Below are 20,915 nucleotides of genomic sequence, written 5' to 3'. Positions count from 1 at the left end.
TAATTTGGCTTGGTATAATGACATCACCAAGTAAAATTGTAAAAGGTTTTTTTTTGTTTTTCTAGTTATTCAAAATCTAAAATTTACAAGTTATTTAATGCTTAAATTGTTAGAGTAAGTTAGTTATCAAATAATTTTTTTATTGTTTGGGGAAAGAGGGTGGTGGGTTGTGTAGTCTACTAAATAGTTTTGCTTGATTACAGTGAGGGGGGAGGAAGCTAATAATAGATTACCTAATTTGTTAACTATCCCCTAAAATAAAAACGTGCTTCAATCTCGTTCTAAAAAATTATTAAATTTTTTTAATATCTTTTTTGACAAAAATTCTAGAACAGATCTCAAAGCAAGCTCTAAAAGGGTCTAATAGGGTTTAGAAGTTAAGACAATTAGAAAATGCTTCTAATTGTCTTAACTTCTTTTGTTTTATATAAGCTTTTTTTCTATACTCGAACGATCATGGTTTTTAAAATATATATATTATGTATTGCAGTGTAAACATTCACACCACTCATTGTTTATATAAAAAGTTTTATATTTTTCAGGATAAAAAGCATAAAAGAAATGAAAATACAATTTTATTATATTATCTTAGATATAAACATTATTTTAGATATGAGCCTGAATGTTTTAGCATCTTCAGATACCTAAAAATGTTTATTTTTTTATGTTTTTTTACATTTTTATTACTTTTTTTAATAGACAATTTTCACAAATTTAAATATTATTATTATTTTTCAAAAAATTAGTCTTATTTTTCTCCACAATTTTTTCCCTCAGCTTTATCCTAAATTTCATATTCTTAAACAACTGACGACAATAAGACAAAGCTGTTTATTAACGGGTAAAATAATTATAAGTAAAATCCTTTATAACCCTTAGGAGTCTTTTTTTTTTTTTTCTTTCTAGTCGGCATATCAGTAATTTTCCTCCTGTCCTTAAGGCGAACTGTGCCGTTGTTCAGGTTACAAAGTTTTTAGTATGACATAAAATTGATCTAAAACGAACTTAATAAATTTAGAATTAAATAAATTGTGTGTGTATATATATATATATATATATATATATATATATATATATATATATATATATATATATATATATATATATATATATATATATATATATATATAGACACACACACACACAGACAGAGGTCTAGTTAAATCAGTTAAACTCCCACTAAACGGCCACAAATTTATGTGAACGAAAGTTTATTTATTTAACGTTTAAGAAACGTTTGAAATCTTGTTAAAAGAATGAGGGTTTTATGAAAATATTACAATATTTATACAGTATGCAATATTAAAATTTTTTACGCAAAGTACGTAGCTGCCAAATGAATATTATCCACGTGAAACTTAATCACGAGTGTGAAATATTGGTCTTAATATTTGATAAATAAATATACATAGTTTTCCATTAATGTTAAGTTTACGCAATAAAATATTCTTCAGGTTGCATATAACTTATAAGAAAATTAATTTTTAAAGGGTAATTTTAATGATAAACTTTTTTTTTTAATGTTTATAAAAGTGCGCGATAGTAATTAAAACGTCGCATAAGTTTTATTATCAAGTATTATAGTGATAGTTTAATTAAGTAATGATTTATTTTTTCAAAATCAAAAAAAAAATTAGTTATGTGAAGATATAAATAAGTTACGGTTATTTTTTGTTATAATAAAAAAATTTGGTCACAATTCAATTTAAAATCGGAACCAAAAATAGGCGTTTTTTAAGACACTAAAACACTAATACCTTTTTAAATTTAGATTAATTTTTAAAAGAATTATTATGCAATTTTTTCACTCTTTATTATATTTAGATGTTTTTAATTTTTTTGTAACATACCTACAATATCTGGATTACTAAATAAAATACTAAATAAGTTAGTAATAAAATTAATAAATATTTCACTTTCAATGACAAATGTGTACCAGAATAGACTGGTGTCCATATTCTGATACACATTTTTTAAATACAACTTTAAGCGAGTGTTTCAAAGATTAGTCCTGGGACTTGACTGATGACGTGATTGACGGTTCAGATTATATAAATTATTTAAACAAACCTGTGTAGTGAGGCATCAAATTTATTCCAATCTAACCAATATCCATCATAAGACGAGCTGGACTTGTCTCTGTCTGTTATAAGCAATTCAGATTTTAAGGAATCTTTATCTTGAGAAAAACATCCAACTTTTTGAAATTTTCTTTCGCAAATTACATGTTGCTTTACACCTTGTCCTAAACAACAAATTTAATATTAATTTTTATATTTTTTTATATAAAAGTTTTATATATGAAGGATCAACTAATATTTAGCATAATATCTGTTCAGACCAAAAAAAATTCTTATAATTAAACCAGTTTCAACTTTAGTTTGTAAAGAGTATCCAAGCATTAAAACTTTTCAAGTTACAAATACAGGAAATGTAACGCTGTAAACAACATCATCAAGGCGTTCTTATATATATATAAATTATATATATATATCTATATATATATATATATATATATATATATATATATATATATATATATATGTATATATATATATATATATATATATGTATATATATATATATATATATATATATATATATATATTATATATATATATATATATATATATATATATATATATATATATATATGTATATATATATATATATATATATATATATATATATATATATATATATATATATATATTGGTTTTTCTAACTTTCTAATTTTTATTTTTTTTCCAAAACTTAATTGTCCAATAAACTTAATAAATTAATTGCATTTTGTCTGTATTCTTACAAATCATTAATTTTATTAATTTTTTAATATTTATGTTAGTGTCAAATTGTGCCAATCGGAGACTGGAAACAACAATGTAGTAAAGATTTTGCCAACTTAGATTTTTGAATATTTATTTATGTATTTTTTGAGAACATTAAACAGCACTGCTTAAGAACATGCTTGAAAAAAATTGAACAACCATGGCAGAAGTTTCACTTGTGGGGAACAATGAACTTTCTTGTAATGGTCATCATCTTGCTGTTCCATTAACAAAAAAATAAATGAGTACTTTATTCTCCTCGCAAGCCAAACAAAAAAGCAAACATCTTAAAATCAACGCAAACATCCCACTTAAACTCGGAATGATAATTTGTCAAGAATTCATTGACAATGTGATAATCTTCTTTCTTCTGTACCAAGTGAGCAAAGGCAAAAATAAATATTTATTTCTATTGTGGAGAAACACTGCTTACTTCTATTGTGGAGAAACACTGCTTACTTCTATTGTGGAGAAACACTGCTTAGAGACTTTGTTTCGAGCTATCAATGAACAGTCGCAATTGTGCAAAATCATGTTTGAGTCAAAGAGAAGCAAACAATTAAGCCACATTTGTTCAATAACATAGATCATTACACGTTACAGTAAGTTCCTAATACCTTAATTTTCCTAATTTTGTTTCCGATACACTCATGCTCTGCAATCTTTGCCTTGTAGATCGTATTCCATCAGCCTTGAAGAAAGAAGTTCAGCTTCTAAATAAGTAAGACCTAAATTTCTAATTAAAACGTATCACTCTGAAGTCGTTATTAGTACAAAAGCTTCTCGGTGTCTTCTCTACAGTTACTTGCTAACTCTTGATACAAAATATCATTGCATCTTCCCTCGTGAAAAAATGAAAAAACAACTTCAACATAGACATAAATAGCAGTAGCGTTAAAACTTTATTTAAAAATAAATGCAAAGTAAATACTTCATTTCTAATTAATGTAGTTGTAAGACTTTTGGAGAGTATGATGAGAAGTATACTTACATTTTGTAGTGGTTTAGTACTGGTAGGCAGCCATCATATGGGACAGGTGCTGTAAAAGATGGTATGTCTGGATATCTCCTTTTAGCTTTTCTGTATTTCGTAATAATAACCATACAAAAGAAACAGTTATCGTAATGGTTCTTCTGTTCTTTCCATACTCTGGAAACAGCAAAAGTGATTGCCTTTCTTCTACATTGTAACCAACCTGCTAGAGTAGTTCGGCAGGCTCTCACTTGAGGGGCCAATGGTTTTTCTTGATCAACCATGGCCATTTCAAAGTATTTTGCGTACGCAATCACGAAATAATACCTTTTATGATCTTATGTAATACCTGTTTTTTGCCAATACCCACATCCTCTAGTAATAACAAAAAAAACAAAAATTACCGATTCTGTTTAAATACGTATATAATTTGTGTACGATACGTATTTAGAGTAGCTTAAGATGTTTTTAAAACAAGTTGCTTTGATCTGGAGCGTAAACTTTAAGTGAGTTTTTGCTTTAAAAGCGTATAACACTGTTATGCTATAACAGACATGCAAAACATTTTTTAATATTTTTTTTTGGAAACTTTTATGAAGCAGAAACAAAAAACTTCGTTTCGCGTCATTTGGTTTAAATAACGTATTTTATCGTCTACAATATATATATATATATATATATATATATATATATATATATATATATATATATATATATATATATATATATATATATATATATATATATATATATATATATATATATATATATATATATATATATATATTGTTATCTATCGTGTAACCCACTACTTTTCTTTCCTCGTCTAATCCTTTTCCAGGATGCAGAAGTAGCATATTAACAACCTTTCATGAATTGCTTTGTGAGGCGCTGACAATGTATGGGCGCTCAATTACTGGTTGGCGCTTAAAACGTTATAAATTTATAACGGTCAATGGTTCAGAGAAAAAATTTAAATTTTTGGAATGAGCAATAAAGTTTAATTTATAGAAAATAAAAAATTTACAGTTAGCAAAATTATTTTAAAAATTAGTAACATTGTGTTATTAAACCTCAAAATTATTAAATCTCTCTGGTTTTTAATAAAAATGATAAGTCTGGGATTGCTTTTTGTGAGTTTCTTACTGCGCTCACCAGACACAAAATTGATAATTATGTGTAGGCCCAGATTTACCATTTCTGGGACCCGGGCTAAAAATTACTTTGGGGACTCTTTGCCTTTTAAGATAACTGATTATAATACCTGACCTAGTGATTAATGACATAAGCTTATTACTGATAAAATCTAAACAATAGGAAACTCATCCTGAACACCTTACTAGTGTATAAGTAAATACATGAATTTTTCCATGCTCACGTTTGTTCGTTCTTTATCAAAAACACCTTGAACGGCAATCTATTTTCTGATATTTAGCAGTAGTTAGTGGAAGTGGATTTCCGACTGCAGTTTTTAATCTGTACAGCTTACTAAAAAAGGAATCATTTTTCAGAGTTTTATTATTTTTTAAATGGTTTTATACTTTTCAACTCATTGTGACGAAGTAGCTAAAAAAAAAATCTCAAAGTCACATTTTGACTTCAAGTTATAGAGCATCGAAGTTGTGTCGGAAAAAATATAGAAATTTATCATCAAATGCACATAAGATTTATAATAGGAAAAATAACTATGAATTTTAATTTAAAGACAAAAATAAAATTCAAAAATGCTAAAGAAATGTTAAATCATAGAAAAATTTATAAATGTAATAATGTTAAATCATAGAAAAGTTTGTAGATGTAATAATTTATTGATCAAATTAAAGTAATAAAATAGTTGAAACTGGATTGTTAATTCAAACTGGATTAATGATTTGGGGAAAACAAGTTAACGAGCTCCTATATATGTATATAAATTAGTTGACTGAAGTAGATTTGATGCTTTTTGCATTGGCAGGCGTGGATGCAGCATTTTTTGATGTTTTGAGATACCTAACTTCCAGATATGGAGTAAACTCCAAAAATTTATATGTTTATACTTATATCAAATAAGGATGGTTTGCAAAAAATTGCAATGATCGGAGTCTGGGAACAAAAAGCCCTAAAATTTTAGCTGCACCTGACCCAAACGTGAGAGCATCAAGTTGATAAAATAATTTTTATACAATTCTCAACTAAATCTATATTCTTCGATAAATTTTAAAATTCACACAAAAACTTTTAAGCTTTTAAACTATGACCATAAAAAGTTTGAACCTCCCTCGATTTGAGGGGGTTACAAATCAGCTTGAGGGGGTTACACATTTATAAGACCATAATTGTTGAATGCTAAGAGATTATTGTGTGAGTTTTTAAAATTTATTGATGAATATAAATTTGATGAGTTTTATACTTTGAAGCATCAAAAATTTCTTTCAAATATCAAAAAATCTTGGCGGCGCCCCCGTTTTTGTTTATCGTGTAAAACCTGAACTTTATTAAAATAAAAAATCTTTGCTTGGAATAATTAAAAAAACTTGAAGAATTTGAATAGATTTTTTAACATTTGTTTTTACTTAAACAAAACTGATTTTCATTATTTAAAACTAGTTATATTATATTTATATTATAGACACTTACCTTTAATCAATGAAGCTGTCAGCATTGAGGCAAACAGTTTGAGAAAGTAATACCTCATTTTAACTGAAGTTTTACGGAAATTCGAAAAAAGGAAATTTCGCCTATTTTCCTAAATTGTCAAAGTTCAAAAAAAGTTTTTAATTAAACCTAATTTTTAATAAAAATGTAATTTAGTTAATGTATCAATATAAGATTACCTAAAAGTATTTAAAATTTCCTTTTACGTTTTTCTATTTTTTTGTTTTGTCTTGTTTTTTGCTGTTTTAAATGACTTCTCAAATTACTCTCCGTAGTAAACGAAAAAAACACAATTATTTTGACATTAATAGTGGTCGACTTTTTGCGCTAATATGCGATATCCCACAAATTGATTTTCATCAAAACAACATGCAAACAAAAAAAAGACTTAAGCAACAGAAAAGTACATTTTCATTATTAGTTAAATACTTACTTCAAGGATTTAATATGGAAATGCTTTCACCTGTTAATTTTGTTCCTTATTTCGCGCTATTATGATGAGGCTCAGGCTTTTTCTTGTATTGATATTTTTTTTTTTTTACGCAACTTTAAATTTTGGACAAGATCTATAGTTCGCCGCTTTGAAGCTTCTTAATTTGTAACTTTATAAATGTTTAACGCTATAGCAAATACAAGTAACTTGGCAGCTGCTGTTTGCTTTTAGTTAGGCAAGTCCCAAGTTTTACAAAAGACTTTTACAAAAGATATTTTGTATCATCGTTACAATGTAATCATGCTTTAGTGCTCAAAAATGGTTTCAAAAATCTATGGAAATATTATTGAAAACAAAAACTTACATATCTTTGGGCATAACAGGAAGTGTACGTACATCTAGATCATAGTTTACGACACGTTTCATCGTTTTCTAAACAAGTTAATATTAAATATTTGTTTCAAATAAAATTTTTATATAAAATTGTTTTTTTTTGTTTTCAATAATATTTTCATTGGTTCTTGGAATTATTTACTTTTTTAGAAAACCATAATTAAATTGGAAAATAACTTTAAACAACAAAAAGACGACGCACACATAATGCGTGCTTCATTTCGATGGTAAAAGCACATTTTTGAGGGTGTTGTATGAAAGATGTAAATAGGTTGGCAGTTGAGGGGAAATCTATAAAAGAAAATGAAATATTATTTAACTCTTGCATCATAGCAACAATAATAACAAGCAACAATTGCAACAGTTTAATTAACTTGTATTAATTATACATTCAATTTCTTTCTATTTGTTAAGTAATTATCAAACCATTTTTAAATATCGTTGTTTATACCATATTATTTAAGCTTTTTAAAGTGATATATTATATTACGGTAAACGGAATCAAAATCTTTAGCTAGATCAATAAAGACTATGAGATTTCCCAAACAAATTTAATAACTGCGTGCTGAGTTGAAATTTTTTTTAAATAAAACTGTTTGATATTCAGTAAATTATTTTGGTTATAATATCTAAATGTTCTATTGTTTGTTATTCTTTCTAATATTTTGCTTCTTTTTGAAAAAGTTCAACTTTTTTAATTAATACTATTTCGAAATTACTTAACAAATACCGCCAAATTTCGAAATTTGGCGGTTGTTATTAAGGCGATAGTTAAAAAATTTGTTCCCAAATAAAAACTAAAAATATTAGAAAACTAAAATCTTAAACAAATATTTCAAAAATTTGAATATTTATAATCAATTAAAAAGAAATTATTTTATCAATTTGAACATTTGAATTTTACTTGCAATCAACTAAAAATAATTAATAATTTACTTGAACATTTAACTATTTACTCGCATTCAATTAAAATAAAATTAATATATCTATTTGAACATTTGTATATTTACTTGCAATCAATTCAAAAAAAATATATATATATATGTAGTTGAACGTTTGAATATTTACAATATTCAATTCAAAACTATATATATATATATATATATATATATATATATATATATATATATATATATATATATATATATATATATATATATATATATATTTATATATGTTTATATATATATTTGTATTCATTTACATATATATTTATATAAATATATATATATATATATATATATATATATATATGTATATATTCATATATATATATATATATATATATGCATATATATATATATATATATATATATATATATGTATATATATATATATATTTATTTATGTGTGTGTATGTGTGTGTGTGTAGTAAACAAAATAAAATCATGATGTTAAACAACAAAACAAAAATGATTATATTAGACAAAAAAAAAACAAAGAAATAAATGACTAATAAGACAAAAATAAAAAACTACATGATTCAGCACCAAATTTCAAACACTCATTAACAAGCAGTTTAGCTCAGTGTATATTTTTATGTACAAACATACATAAAAATATACACGGTACTAAATTTCAAAGTTTGCGCAAACGGTCTTGTAATTACACAAGTTGAAAACACCACATTCACTAAAAATTAATTAAAATCCTAAGGTTCTATCCCAAGAATTTTATCTTGAGGTTCTACTTCAGAATGTCACCTAAATATGATGATTAAACCCCCAGAGTAAGAAAGTGTGAAAAATTATATCAGAATAATCGGTTTTTAAATGAAATTTTCTCTCTTTTGCTGATATAGATATAATATCTTACCCCAAAGTTTTACATTTTTTCTGCACAAAATAAACTTATTCATATTTAAAATTCTTTATTGTTCAAACCAAATCTTTATTGTAGAAAGAAATTTATTTAGACCTAAATAGTAAACGAAAGACATTTTTTGATGAAACGAAAATACTAGATAGTTTCACGTTTCTTTGGTGGTAAGCAGACATTTTTGATTTTTAAAATTCCCTTTAATGCCAATTTTAAGAATTTCCCTTTTATCCTTAATATCTCCATGTATGTACGCCTTGATTACACATGTATGTACGCCTTGATTACATATGTATTAACGCCTTGATTTCATATGTATGTTAAAAAGTCTAGTAGTTTTCTCCCAACCATTGTGCACGTTAATTCAACGTTTGGATCTACAATTTGTAACTTTGAAATTTTGTTTATGGTCATATTTGACCACGAACAAAAAAAATCTAATCCTACTGAGACAGCATTGTTAACCTGTCTCGATTATTCTACAGCAATAGATCAAGTATAGATATAGATAGTTTAGGTATAGATATTAAAAATATCTAAAAATTTTGCTGTAACTATATCTTTAGTTAATAAATTCTAAACAGGAACGACTCTATTCAATAAAAAATTGTGCCGACTAATTTGTTATTTTACGGTTATATTTGCAGTTATTTTCTCTGTTAGACTTAAATGCCTTCGACACTTTGTTTATTGAGCAGTTTGACATCTTTAAACAGTTGAATGCTATATACTTGAATTAAATTGCCTCTTGTTCTTCTGGTATAAAGATATGTGATCTTAAGATATTTCAGTGAAAGTGTTTTTGATTCACGGGGACTTGGGAGAGTGGTATAAAATAAATAATATTTTTAATCACACATGAATTGTACACCTCCGTCGACATTTCATCCTAGGGGTCATCCATAAAGGACGTCACTTTTAGTGTAACTAATGGCAAGAGGTGGAAGAGTGTTGGCTCTCGTGCATAGAGACTTTAAGAGTAATATAGCACCTTATGTTCATTGAAAGTCTCTGCGTAAGGAAGCCATTAGACTTCTACTTCTGGTTAGTAATTAAATTCTAAGAGACGTCCTTTATGGACCTCATATTTCAAGTTCTTCAACGATTGATTTTAACGGAACACCAGTTTCATATTAAAAATAAAAAACAAACATTCTATTTGAATTTTGATATGTAAGTATATATGAATTTATCCTATCGTGATACTACAACTTTTTGATCTTTATTTTTTATTTTTTGTAATTCATTGTAAAGATAGTAGTCAGAAATGAATTCATTTTATCTTTTTTAATAAAAAAATTTAATTTAGATTCTCAGTTTTATATTGGCGCAGCACTGGCTTTGTTGTTGGTAAACATGAACTAGGAACATTAAAAATACTATGTGCTAATACTGCTCGAGTAAAGCTAACAAGCAAAGCATCAAGCATAATCATTTCCGTATTTTTAGGCCAATGTTTTTAACATATAAAAATTTAGATAGCTTGATAATAAAATATTTAAGTGGAGTAATTAATCCATTTCATGATCTCAATTTCATCTTAAGTTTAATTAAAAACATGACACCTATTTAGTTCATTATAACTCCCTTTAAATATAACAACTCCGTATTTGTTCGGGAATGTAAAAGATTTTCAAAAAATGTTACTATCACGCCAAAGAACTTTGAACAGAAATTTGATAGAAATAATGGCCTTCGTTAGAAAAGTCAGAAAATTGAAATTACCTGTCCTTTTATATAGTTGTCATTGTATACTATGCACAAACCAAAACGGATTTAAAAATAATAATTTATAACTCTACTAAAAAACACCATACACCAAATAACACAATGTAATACTGATTCCTTTGCCACTGTAAATTATTAAAATTTATTTTTTTATGAATTATTTTTTCAAAATGATCCTTAAAACATATAATTGAATTAATTTTTTGAATAGTTTAAATAAATTTTTTTAATTTTAGATGGATCTTGAAACCACCACCACTGTTAATGTATCCTAATGTGCGCATCCCAATGACTGTCTATAAATCTTTACCAATTTTGCTGACGCCAAAAGTAAATCTGAACGAGGTTATACCCCACTAGGTGTTATACGAGTACATCTGTAACGCCATTAACCAATGGTTGATATCTAAAAATATTTAATAGTCTGTAAATAAGTGGTCAGATAAACAATTTTGCGTTCAGTTTGATTTTGTCAAGAAGCTAGCTGGTCTTAACATCATGTTGAACCTGACCACTCCTCCCTCAACTGTACTCACGCCACGCAGTCTCTCGAAAGACAAACACAATTCTTATTTTGCAAAAAAAACGTAAGCGTTGTTTCTTCCGTTGTATTTAAAACCAATGAAAAGCCGCAGCGCAGTGGTTAGAGTTCTGGAGTAGGCAAGAAGTCCGAGGTTCGACACCGGTTCTAGCCCAAAAGGCGACAATTGCAAGGAAGAAGGCTCGAACTTCCTTGTTAAATGCTCTTCCACGATGCTCTGTATAAGACCGAAAGGACTTCTGGGAACACCTTTATGGCAACCAAAAAGATAATAAATTAGGAAAAAATTAAAGGTATCTTCAAGAAATACGAGTTATACCTGATTAACCTTGAAGCTTTATATTATACATCGTTAATCTTGCTAGAGGAACACCCTGGAGATGCGCATCTTTTTGAGGGGATCAATTAAGGTTAGGGTATGCCGTACTAAAAATGTTTGCTCAGGCTTGTTGACTCATTCGCCCTAATGCGTGAGGGTGATGTGCTATCAAAATAGTATTACTTATCTTATACTCCATATATATTCATCAACAGGTTTTAAGTTTCATCTAGTAATCTTTTGGTGTTCGAAAGTCATGTAAACTTCCGCCCGCTTTAAAATAATAACTTTTGAATGCTATAAGAGTGTTACATAAAATTTAAAATATACAGATGAGTTGCCTGAAATTGTTATATGTGAAACGTCTAAATATTTTGCGGAAGCACACGGATTTGTCCAAGTATGTTATAATTACATAAAATGTTAAAAAAAAACACAAGTTTTGATGGAAAATAAAGTTTTCACTAAAATTAAGCTTGAAAATCAACTAAACAGTTTGATAAAACCTTTTTTGAATTTCAGATTTGGAACGACATCTCTGAGCTCTATTCTTGCTCTTAAAAAATTATCAAGTCTATGAAAACCGTAAACAGCAGCTGTATTTCTTTTCCCTGCCTTAACCTATTTTTCTGCCTCTAGCTTGTCTATTTGACATACTTTGAAGTCTTATTTTTCACTAACCTTATCTCTTTGAGATCTGAATTATAATAAATCCAATTGTGGCACCTAGATATTCTATGAACAGATGTATACAATGTGAACTCCAGAATAATTTTTAACCTCTTTACATGGTGAATTTTTATCTGTGTAAAGTAATATTTTTATCTGAACAAAGTAAAGTTGTACCTACATTTTGTTATACCTAACAATTTGTCCAGCTTACCTGCCCACATTTTGACAATTGTTTTTTATCTTTCTTTTTGGTTGGAAATGTCTCTAAACCTTGTCCAGACAGTTAAATTTTATCTGACAGCGTTTTTTGAGATATTACAGCAGGAGTCTCAAACAAAGTATTGGATTGAGACAAATACCAAGCCTGCCAATACCACCGAGATTTCTTTTGCTGGTAGATGATATCTGCTACAAAAAAATTTAAATTTAAACTATTACAAAACTTTTGTTTTAAACGCTTAATATTGGAATATTTCCTACCTTGTGGGCGCTGAAAGTCCAAAGACGCCCAGTGAACATTCAGACGTTTAATGGATGTCCTATAAATGTCGTCAGACACCTTTTTCAATGAAAACTAATAGACACATTCTGGACACATCTATAGGACTCATCTATACCCGTGCCCTCTAGGTATCTATTAGAAGTTCACTTCTAAAAAACTCACCTTTCAAGATTGTCAGAAAGTAGCAAATTTTCTTGAATATGTAGACTTTTCCTTTATTCATCTCTCTGTGTAGGAACTTCAGTTTCAGATTAGTTGTAATAGAATGTCTAATTTGTTTCAATTTTGAACTTTTCATAAGATAATATTATACTTTATTTATTATTCCCTGAAAAACAAAAACAGTTTTGCTAAAAAAACACAAGAAAATTTTTACAAATATTGCAACTTTTTGATATTGCAGGCACAAAATTAACTCTGCGAACAATTTATTGCGAGCCAATTTTATTGAAAAAATTGCGTGCAACTCAATGCGATTATCACTTTTTATCACGTAATCGTAAAAACCGCTATTGTATAACCAGCTAAATAGATTACGTCAGTGCCTAATACAAACCAGCAGATCCACAAATTCAAGCTCTCCCAAGAGCCAACTTTCCGCTAGTGGAATTTTTTTGCCATCTTTTTACTTTTGATAGTTCATCGACAAACACTATGCCTCAATTTTTCAATATGGACCCTGTTTCATTTTCAAGTGCAAGGTATGGTCATTAAATTTTTTTTTTATAATAAAATACCCTAATATATACCCCGATATTAACTATTATAACAAGCAAAAAAATGTTCTGTTACGCAAGAGCTTTACTCGACATCTGTTGTGACTTCAAGTCAACTTTTATCAATGTTAAAGGAAGTAAAAAAGAAAAACAAAAAGCAAGAGCCAGCAAAATTGGAGTTAAAAATCTAACACTTGGCATCTCAGATGGCAAAGAAGTTAAAAACCTCAGTCAAAATAAAATTGGTGAAGTAGTTGTCCTAATCAGCTGTAACTCAGGTAAGAACAATATAAAAGAAACTACACTATGGTTCAGTAATTTTTTCTATTAAATTAACAGAAATTCTGCATAAAAACTTTTAAACACTCTATTTGTACCATTTTCTTCTTTTTTGTTAAGACCCACGCAGTCATGGACCGGCAATTTCTAGTATATTGCATCCATTCATATTATGATTTAAAAATATGTAAAAATTTACTCTCCCTCACCTAATTATAGGGAGGGGGTCAAATAGTTAGGGGGAGTAGACACAACAGTAAAAAAATCATAGATTGGGGTGTTGTTGTTGTTGGGGCGGGTGGAGATTTCAAGTTACTATTGATTGGGGGGTTAGAAATTGTAATCAGAACTCTTTATCTAGATTAAAGACGTTAAACGTTGTTGTAGGAACTCCTTGTTGCCATGTTTTTTAAAAATGGAGGGACATTTAAAAACTACTGGAAGGCAATTGCAAAAAGAATTTATGTAATGTTTACTACTGAAATACAGAGTTTTATATAGATAAATAGATGTGTTTTTTGTATGTACAACTTTGTTTTAAAATTTGTTTTTCCGGGGGTGGGGGAGTTAATTGTTAGAGAGGGTAGATGTTTGGAAAAAAATTATTTGTTTTGGGGTAGTCATTGATTGAAATTGAGGAGATTTTATCCTAAAATTGGAGTCCCCCCCCCCCTCTCCTTCTCTACAATTAGGTAAGGGAGAGTATGTAAATAAAACTTTAATTCCTTAACAATAAGTTAGACCTAATATTAAATTTTTAGCAAAAAAAAAATATATAATTTTTGGTATTTACTTTTCCTGCTTATTGCCATTTGGGAGGTCAGGTCACATACCAAAGTAAATTAGAGTCATCAGAAGTAAACATCAGAAGTCGAGTTAGAAAGATAACATTGAGAAAGGCAGACAGATATTACACTAGATGTTAGAATGTGCAATTAGATAAACGGAACTTTTAATCAAGTTTTTTGTCACCTTTTTTTTTTTTAAATCAACCAAAGTACCATTTTTATTAAATAATCAAATGTTGCGTATACTATCTTAAAGGTAAAAAATATACAAATGACGATCACAAGTTTCTTGCTAGTGGTTGTCATTTAGCTCTTTCGGAAGTGAAACGACAACCAATAGCAAGAAATATGTCTCTGCCATTTAGCTCTTTTCAGGAGGTAAATCGGAGGTGGCTTGTTAAAATTGGGTAAAGCCCAATTATCGATCTACTCGTTAAATCTTTGAGATCAATAATTTATGAAAAGACAAGAAATGAATATTTTTACTAAGTGTAAAATAATGGCAACGACTAGGCACTTTACTATATTAAATTTTTGTTTTGTAACCTTTTATTTTTACTAGGTAATGAAATCTTTATACATAAAGAAAGTAATTGTTAGTAAGTAAATATGTATACTCTGTTGTATTCATGTATTAAAAGTATGTAAATGTTGTATTCATATACTTAACGTATCTAAATGATGTATTCATGTATTTGTACGTATGCAAATGTTTTATATATATATTTATGCGTGTGCAAATGCTGCATTCATGTATTTATACGTATGCATATGTTATATTTATGTATTTATACGTATGCAAATGTTGTATTTATTCATGCTAATTATTTATTTACATGTATTTTTTTAATTTTATCTATAGTTTCTATTTATTGATAAATGTTTAACAGACATTTAAATAAACTAATCAATTTAAAATCACAAGATCTTTAAGGAGTCTCGCAAAAAAATTTGTAACTCTTTTATTTATCATTAGTTTTTCTTTACTGTAAACCTTAACACTTATTTTGAATAAATAAAATTTAAAAAAATAAGTTTTGAAAAAAAAAAAATTAATTTAATAAATTAGAAAAATAAAAAATATTTTATATAGTTTTTAAATTGATTTGACTTTTATTTTAACTGATCTGTACCTATCTCTTTCAAAACTTGAATCTGGTGGCTCAACTTCAAATGAAGATTTATAAAGTCCTTCTTCGTTGCAAAGAGGAGATCGTAAAAGATATTCAGTTATTCGATTTTCTTTTTGATATTTACAGTTCATTGTTTTAGCTTCTAAAATTTCTTTGACTTCAGTTGCAAAGTTCATAAACTTTTCAAAGTTGATCAAATTATTGGGTAGTATCGTTTTAAAGCCTTCGTTTATAAAAGTCAAGTCTTTTAGTAAAAGTGCAAATATAGGAACAATGTAATCAGAGTCTTTAATTAATTTTCTTAATTTTAAGGTCTCACGATACCGTGCAAAGTTGTTTATTGGCGAAAGTTCTTTTTCCAGCTTTAAAAATCCCGATCGGTTTGAATGTGACCACGTTCTTCTCATACGACTAACAGAACTCTTATTTAATCCAGTCAGAATGGCCATTAAGGAATTAAAGTTACCAATTTTAAAACATTGTTTTCCGACTTCAATAAAAAAGTTTATTATTTTAGCGCGTTCTTCTAATTTTGGACACATGCAAATTTCCGTTGCCACTAAATGACTCAAACGATTAAACCAATCAGCGTAAATTTCAGTCATAGACTTTATTTTTTTGGGACAATTTTTAGTTGACTTATTAACACTCTTTTTTAATTTACTTGATGCAAAATTTATTATGAGTTCCTCTAACGATACTTTAGACAACTTATCTAACTCGATGATTGTTAGTTGTTCGGCAACAATAATGGGATCATTACATATATTCATTAAAAGATATACCTCATCGAATTCAATTTCATCTAAACAATTTCTGGATATGTAATCATTTTTGGTTTCTAAATAAGATTTCTGATTCTTAGTAATAATATCAACATCTATTTTTAAATCAGGCTGATTTGTGATTATAAAGTTGCATATTTTTATCAGTTGCTCCTGGTCAGATTTTTCTTCGAAGTCACTAGGAAATGTTATTGTCCACTCATTTAGCAACTGAGAAAGTCTCTTTAGAATTACCAAATTATCTTCTTTACTTAGGCTTAACTCGATCATTACAGCTTTGTGCACCTGCTCAAGTAGTTGCATAGGACATGTATAAAGACGACAACAGAGTATAACGGGAAAAATGGTTTGCAAATCTGGGTAGTAACTTTTACTTGGCGTTAAAAGTCGCACGATTTCTTCTTCAGGTATTGCCGACAATTTTCCGTCGTTATTTGAAATCTAAATAATAAAATTAAAATCAAAATTTTCTTTGTTGCTACTATCATTTTTAATATATATATATATATATATATATATATATATATATATATATATATATATATATATATATATATATATATATATATATATACATATATATATATATATATATATATATATATATATATATATATATATATATATATATATATATATATATATATATATATATATATATATATATATGTAAATTATGTTAGTGTATTTTACAAATAGAGTGCTCAATGTTCTTAAAGAACAGAGCAATAATTAATTAGTAAAAAACACTTATCTAACTTTTATCTTCGACTCGGAGTTTCACCATCGCTGGATCATCAGGAAGACTCTTCCTCCGAGTCGAAGATAAAAGTTAGATAAGTGTTTTTTACTAATTATATATATATATATATATATATATATATATATATATATATATATATATATATATATATATATATATATATATATATATATATATATATATAATAACAAGCATTTATAATACAATAACACGAATAACGTATACGATAACATTTACCTCAGTGGCATTGTTATTCATGTGAGGATGAAAACAAATAGTTGAATCTGACTTCTAGAAGATAAAACATGATAATAGCAAATAAATACTAAGCGAATAGTTTAAAGATATTAATACAACTTTTTGCTCATTAAATAATGATTTTATTTTGAGATATTTGTGCATTAAAAGTCAATCAAAGCAAATTATTACTTACTCTTTTGTTTTTCTTTAAATGAATTAAGTTACCAAACACTGAAGTCTAAAAAATTGTTTCAAAAAATAACCTAATACTGAAGCTTAAAAAATTGTTTGAACAAGTAACCAATCACTAAAACCTAAAAAAATGTAACCAAACACTAAGGTTTAAAAAATGACTCTAAAATTTTTTATGATGAAAAGTTTTTTTATTATTATTATTATTATTATTAGAAAGTTGTTTTGCTAAGTTAGTATTTTAAAAATGTTGTTTTGATTGACAGTTTTAAAAATGTTGTTTTGATTGTCTTAATATAAGCTTATGATAATCTCACAAAATAAAGTATATTTTAAATTAAAAAATTAGTCGGCAAACATTTCTGATCATAAAGAAAGAAAAGCAAATGTTCCATTTACTTTTCATTTGTTAAAGAATAATAAAAAAGGTAAAACATCTGCTTTTACTTCTTTTATATTTGAATAATTTCGTTTTAAAATCTCTCAATCAAAAATAAGATATTTGTAAACTAATTTCAATGATAAACAATACGTTTACAGTCATAAAGCCAGACGTTATGAAGTCAGGCATTTTAAATCAAATATTAAACAGTTTGTTAAGCTTTAATTTTAAAAGTTTTTGTTTTTGCTGATTTTACCGATAAACTAATTTCTGTAAAAATTCAAAATGAATAAAGCTCATAAAACAAAAGTTTAAAGGTTAAGGAAAAAATTTAACACAAAAATGGTGCGCCTAAACAAAAGCTTCCATTCCAAAACAATGTGTGTTTTTCTAGACATAATCATTTAAAAGTTAAAATATTTTTGGCCCATCATGACGTCATTGTATGTCACATTTTAAAAGAAAATCAAAATTTCAAGGTAGGTGTTTAAATGCAAAAAATTGAGATATTGAGAGAGATTAAATATTTTGCTGAAGATCCTTGAAGATCTTTATGACTTATCTTAAAATCAAGAATGTAAACAGAAGTTGTAACTAATATTTTCTTGAATTTTATTGAAATTAAATTAATAAATTTGTTAAAGTAAAGTTTCAAAAAATGCTTTAATATTTTATTACCATACTCATAAAATGGTATAAAACTGTTTTATTAAAATACTTCCGTTTTATTTTTTCGTGAACACTTTTAAATTACTCTTAGATTTTTTGTTTTTTTATATTGAATTTTATTTTATTTAACTTAAACTTTTTTTGTTTTAGGTGCCCCGAAAAGAAGGTCTTGTCACAGAACACCGTTACATAGCATTTAAGAAGGAAGTTCCTGCCTCCTACCTTAACGATGTCGCGAATCATGGCCTGAGTTTGCATCGGATCCGGGATTTCTATAAACTTATTTTTAACTTTAAAACAAATTAAACATAAAAAAATTGATAAACTTTTTTTTTTGTTAAACTCAGACTTTACGCAGGTATGGAGGGAGGATTTCTTATGTTAGATTATGGTAAAATATGTTCAGTTTGCTTTATCCTACTTAAAATGAAATTTGTAAATCTTTTTTATTTAAATAAACCTTCGTTAAAACGTTCACCCATATAACTATAAGTTTCTTAGATATTTGAAATAAAATTTGAAATAAACCATAATAATACGAAATCTCTAGTTCCAGCGGCAAATTTAATCATTAACATTTAATGAAGCTTTTTAGTTAAGAGAAATTTTTTTTTACAATTCTTCCTTTTAGTAAGTAAGGTCAACAAGGGAGTGCGGATGTTGCCTGTATTAAGGGCTATTTTACAAAATTAGCTTATTTTTAAAGGACATTTTGACGTTGATAATAAGAATTATTTTTTGAACTACAAATATTTGTTGTAAATTAAGTTATTGAAATAAATTTTCTGCAATTTATTACTTAAAACAAGAAGTTCATTTCTTATTTTAAATTTAATTTCTTATATATTATTATAAATTAAATTTCTTAACTCAGGACAATAAATTTACAATTTTGCTGAGAATCTTAAAAAGAAACTTTTACACTTTTGCTTATATTAAACATTTTTAAAATTTTTTAAGTTTTTAAGTTTTTTAAATTTTGCATTAAGACCACATTCTAAATGTTAGAGAACTCATATGGCATAGAGTGAGATAAATGATGTCAACCAAATTGTTACAACATAGTAAGTGGTAGTGAGAAATTAATTTTTGTAATTTTTTTTTACTATTTAGAAAAAATATATATATGTATACCCTGGTTTTGAATGGTTCTTGAAAACCTAGAGACAATGTGCGATTTTTTCTTTTTGATTCCGGAGTTGTTAAGCATTGATCCACAGTTAATGGTAAGGTTCTGCTTGAACAAGGAGATGTGCACGTGGTAACAGATGCCTAGAAAAATAAAAAAATTTAATCAAATGTTTCTGTAAATGTTTACCAATATTTAAACAAAAAAGTACTGACTTATTTTTATGATTTTTTACGAACCCTGTTTCAATTTTTATAATACTGCGAAGATTTCAGTTTGTAAGAAAAAAAACTAGTTTGATATTGTAAGAAAATTGTATTAAATATATAACAAATATCTGACTTATTTTGATAATAATTTTTCATACGGGCTGACAAATGAAGTTATATGAAGAGTAATAGCTATAACAATGCAAACTAGCTACATTAACAAAATGATAAATTTTGCAATGACGACAACAACAAATTGAAACGTTACAAAATATAATGAAAACTGTCAATTGTAAAAATTTATAAACCAATATATATATATATACAAATATTTGACCAATAATTAGACCTTTGTTTCGAGCATGATAAAATTTATACCTTAGGAAGTGTTGCACAACCTCTTGTTTGAAACTGCATTTCAATTTCCTCATCCCAACGTTCTTTTGAGTTCCAGTGTACCATGTTTGTCATTTGTTGCTTTTCATTATTTTTTATGTTTCTTAAAAATCATAATATAGAATCACAAAGTTGATAAAAGCAACTTTAAAAGTTTTTTTTATTACATATATATTCATGTTTGTGATTTTTATTATAGGAGTGGTTAACCAAAAAAAATTTTTTTAACAATTTTTTTTTATTAAGTTTTTGGTAGATTCTAAATCAGCTATGAAAAAAAAAAAAGATGTTTCATGGTTTAATGAGTAAAAAAATAGAGATTTAAAGACACACAAAATTTTGTTTTTTTTTTATTTAATGATTTGCTTAATTACAATTTAAAGATAAAACAAC

General features: G+C 26.8%; 2 protein-coding genes across 4 annotated transcripts in view; both read right to left on the bottom strand.

The window, feature by feature from the left end:
- LOC101236385 (SCO-spondin) overlaps nucleotides 1-6,832 on the bottom strand; it is a 90,112-nt gene extending 83,280 nt beyond the window's left edge. For both annotated transcript variants that reach the window (XM_065797961.1, XM_065797962.1), the window contains exons 1-3: nucleotides 6,615-6,832; nucleotides 6,418-6,526; nucleotides 2,071-2,245 (exon numbers count right to left, since the gene is read on the bottom strand). In XM_065797961.1, coding sequence (XP_065654033.1) covers nucleotides 2,071-2,245; nucleotides 6,418-6,475 — 233 coding nt within the window. In that variant the 5' untranslated portion in view covers nucleotides 6,476-6,526; nucleotides 6,615-6,832. The remainder of the gene's footprint in view (nucleotides 1-2,070; nucleotides 2,246-6,417; nucleotides 6,527-6,614) is intronic.
- Nucleotides 6,833-15,693: 8,861 nt separating this feature from the next.
- On the bottom strand, nucleotides 15,694-20,661 carry LOC136080795 (ras-GEF domain-containing family member 1B-A-like). Of its 2 annotated transcripts, none has more exons than XM_065797959.1 (5): nucleotides 20,505-20,661; nucleotides 19,923-20,060; nucleotides 17,739-17,783; nucleotides 17,543-17,596; nucleotides 15,694-16,983 (listed from the first exon to the last, which is right to left on the bottom strand). In XM_065797959.1, the coding sequence occupies exons 1-5, from the start codon at nucleotides 20,595-20,597 to the stop codon at nucleotides 15,721-15,723; spliced, it is 1,593 nt and encodes a 530-aa protein (XP_065654031.1). In that variant the 5' UTR covers nucleotides 20,598-20,661; the 3' UTR covers nucleotides 15,694-15,720. The 2 variants fall into 2 exon arrangements, with proteins under 2 accessions (XP_065654031.1, XP_065654032.1); XM_065797960.1 differs by lacking the exon at nucleotides 20,505-20,661 and adding an exon at nucleotides 20,133-20,252.
- Nucleotides 20,662-20,915: the final 254 nt, after the last annotated feature.

The sequence above is a fragment of the Hydra vulgaris genome, chromosome 05, assembly GCF_038396675.1.
Source record: "Hydra vulgaris chromosome 05, alternate assembly HydraT2T_AEP".
Lineage (NCBI taxonomy): Eukaryota > Metazoa > Cnidaria > Hydrozoa > Anthoathecata > Hydridae > Hydra > Hydra vulgaris.
The sequence above is the reverse complement of the archived record's forward strand: the minus strand, read 5'-3'. Positions and strand labels throughout refer to the sequence as shown.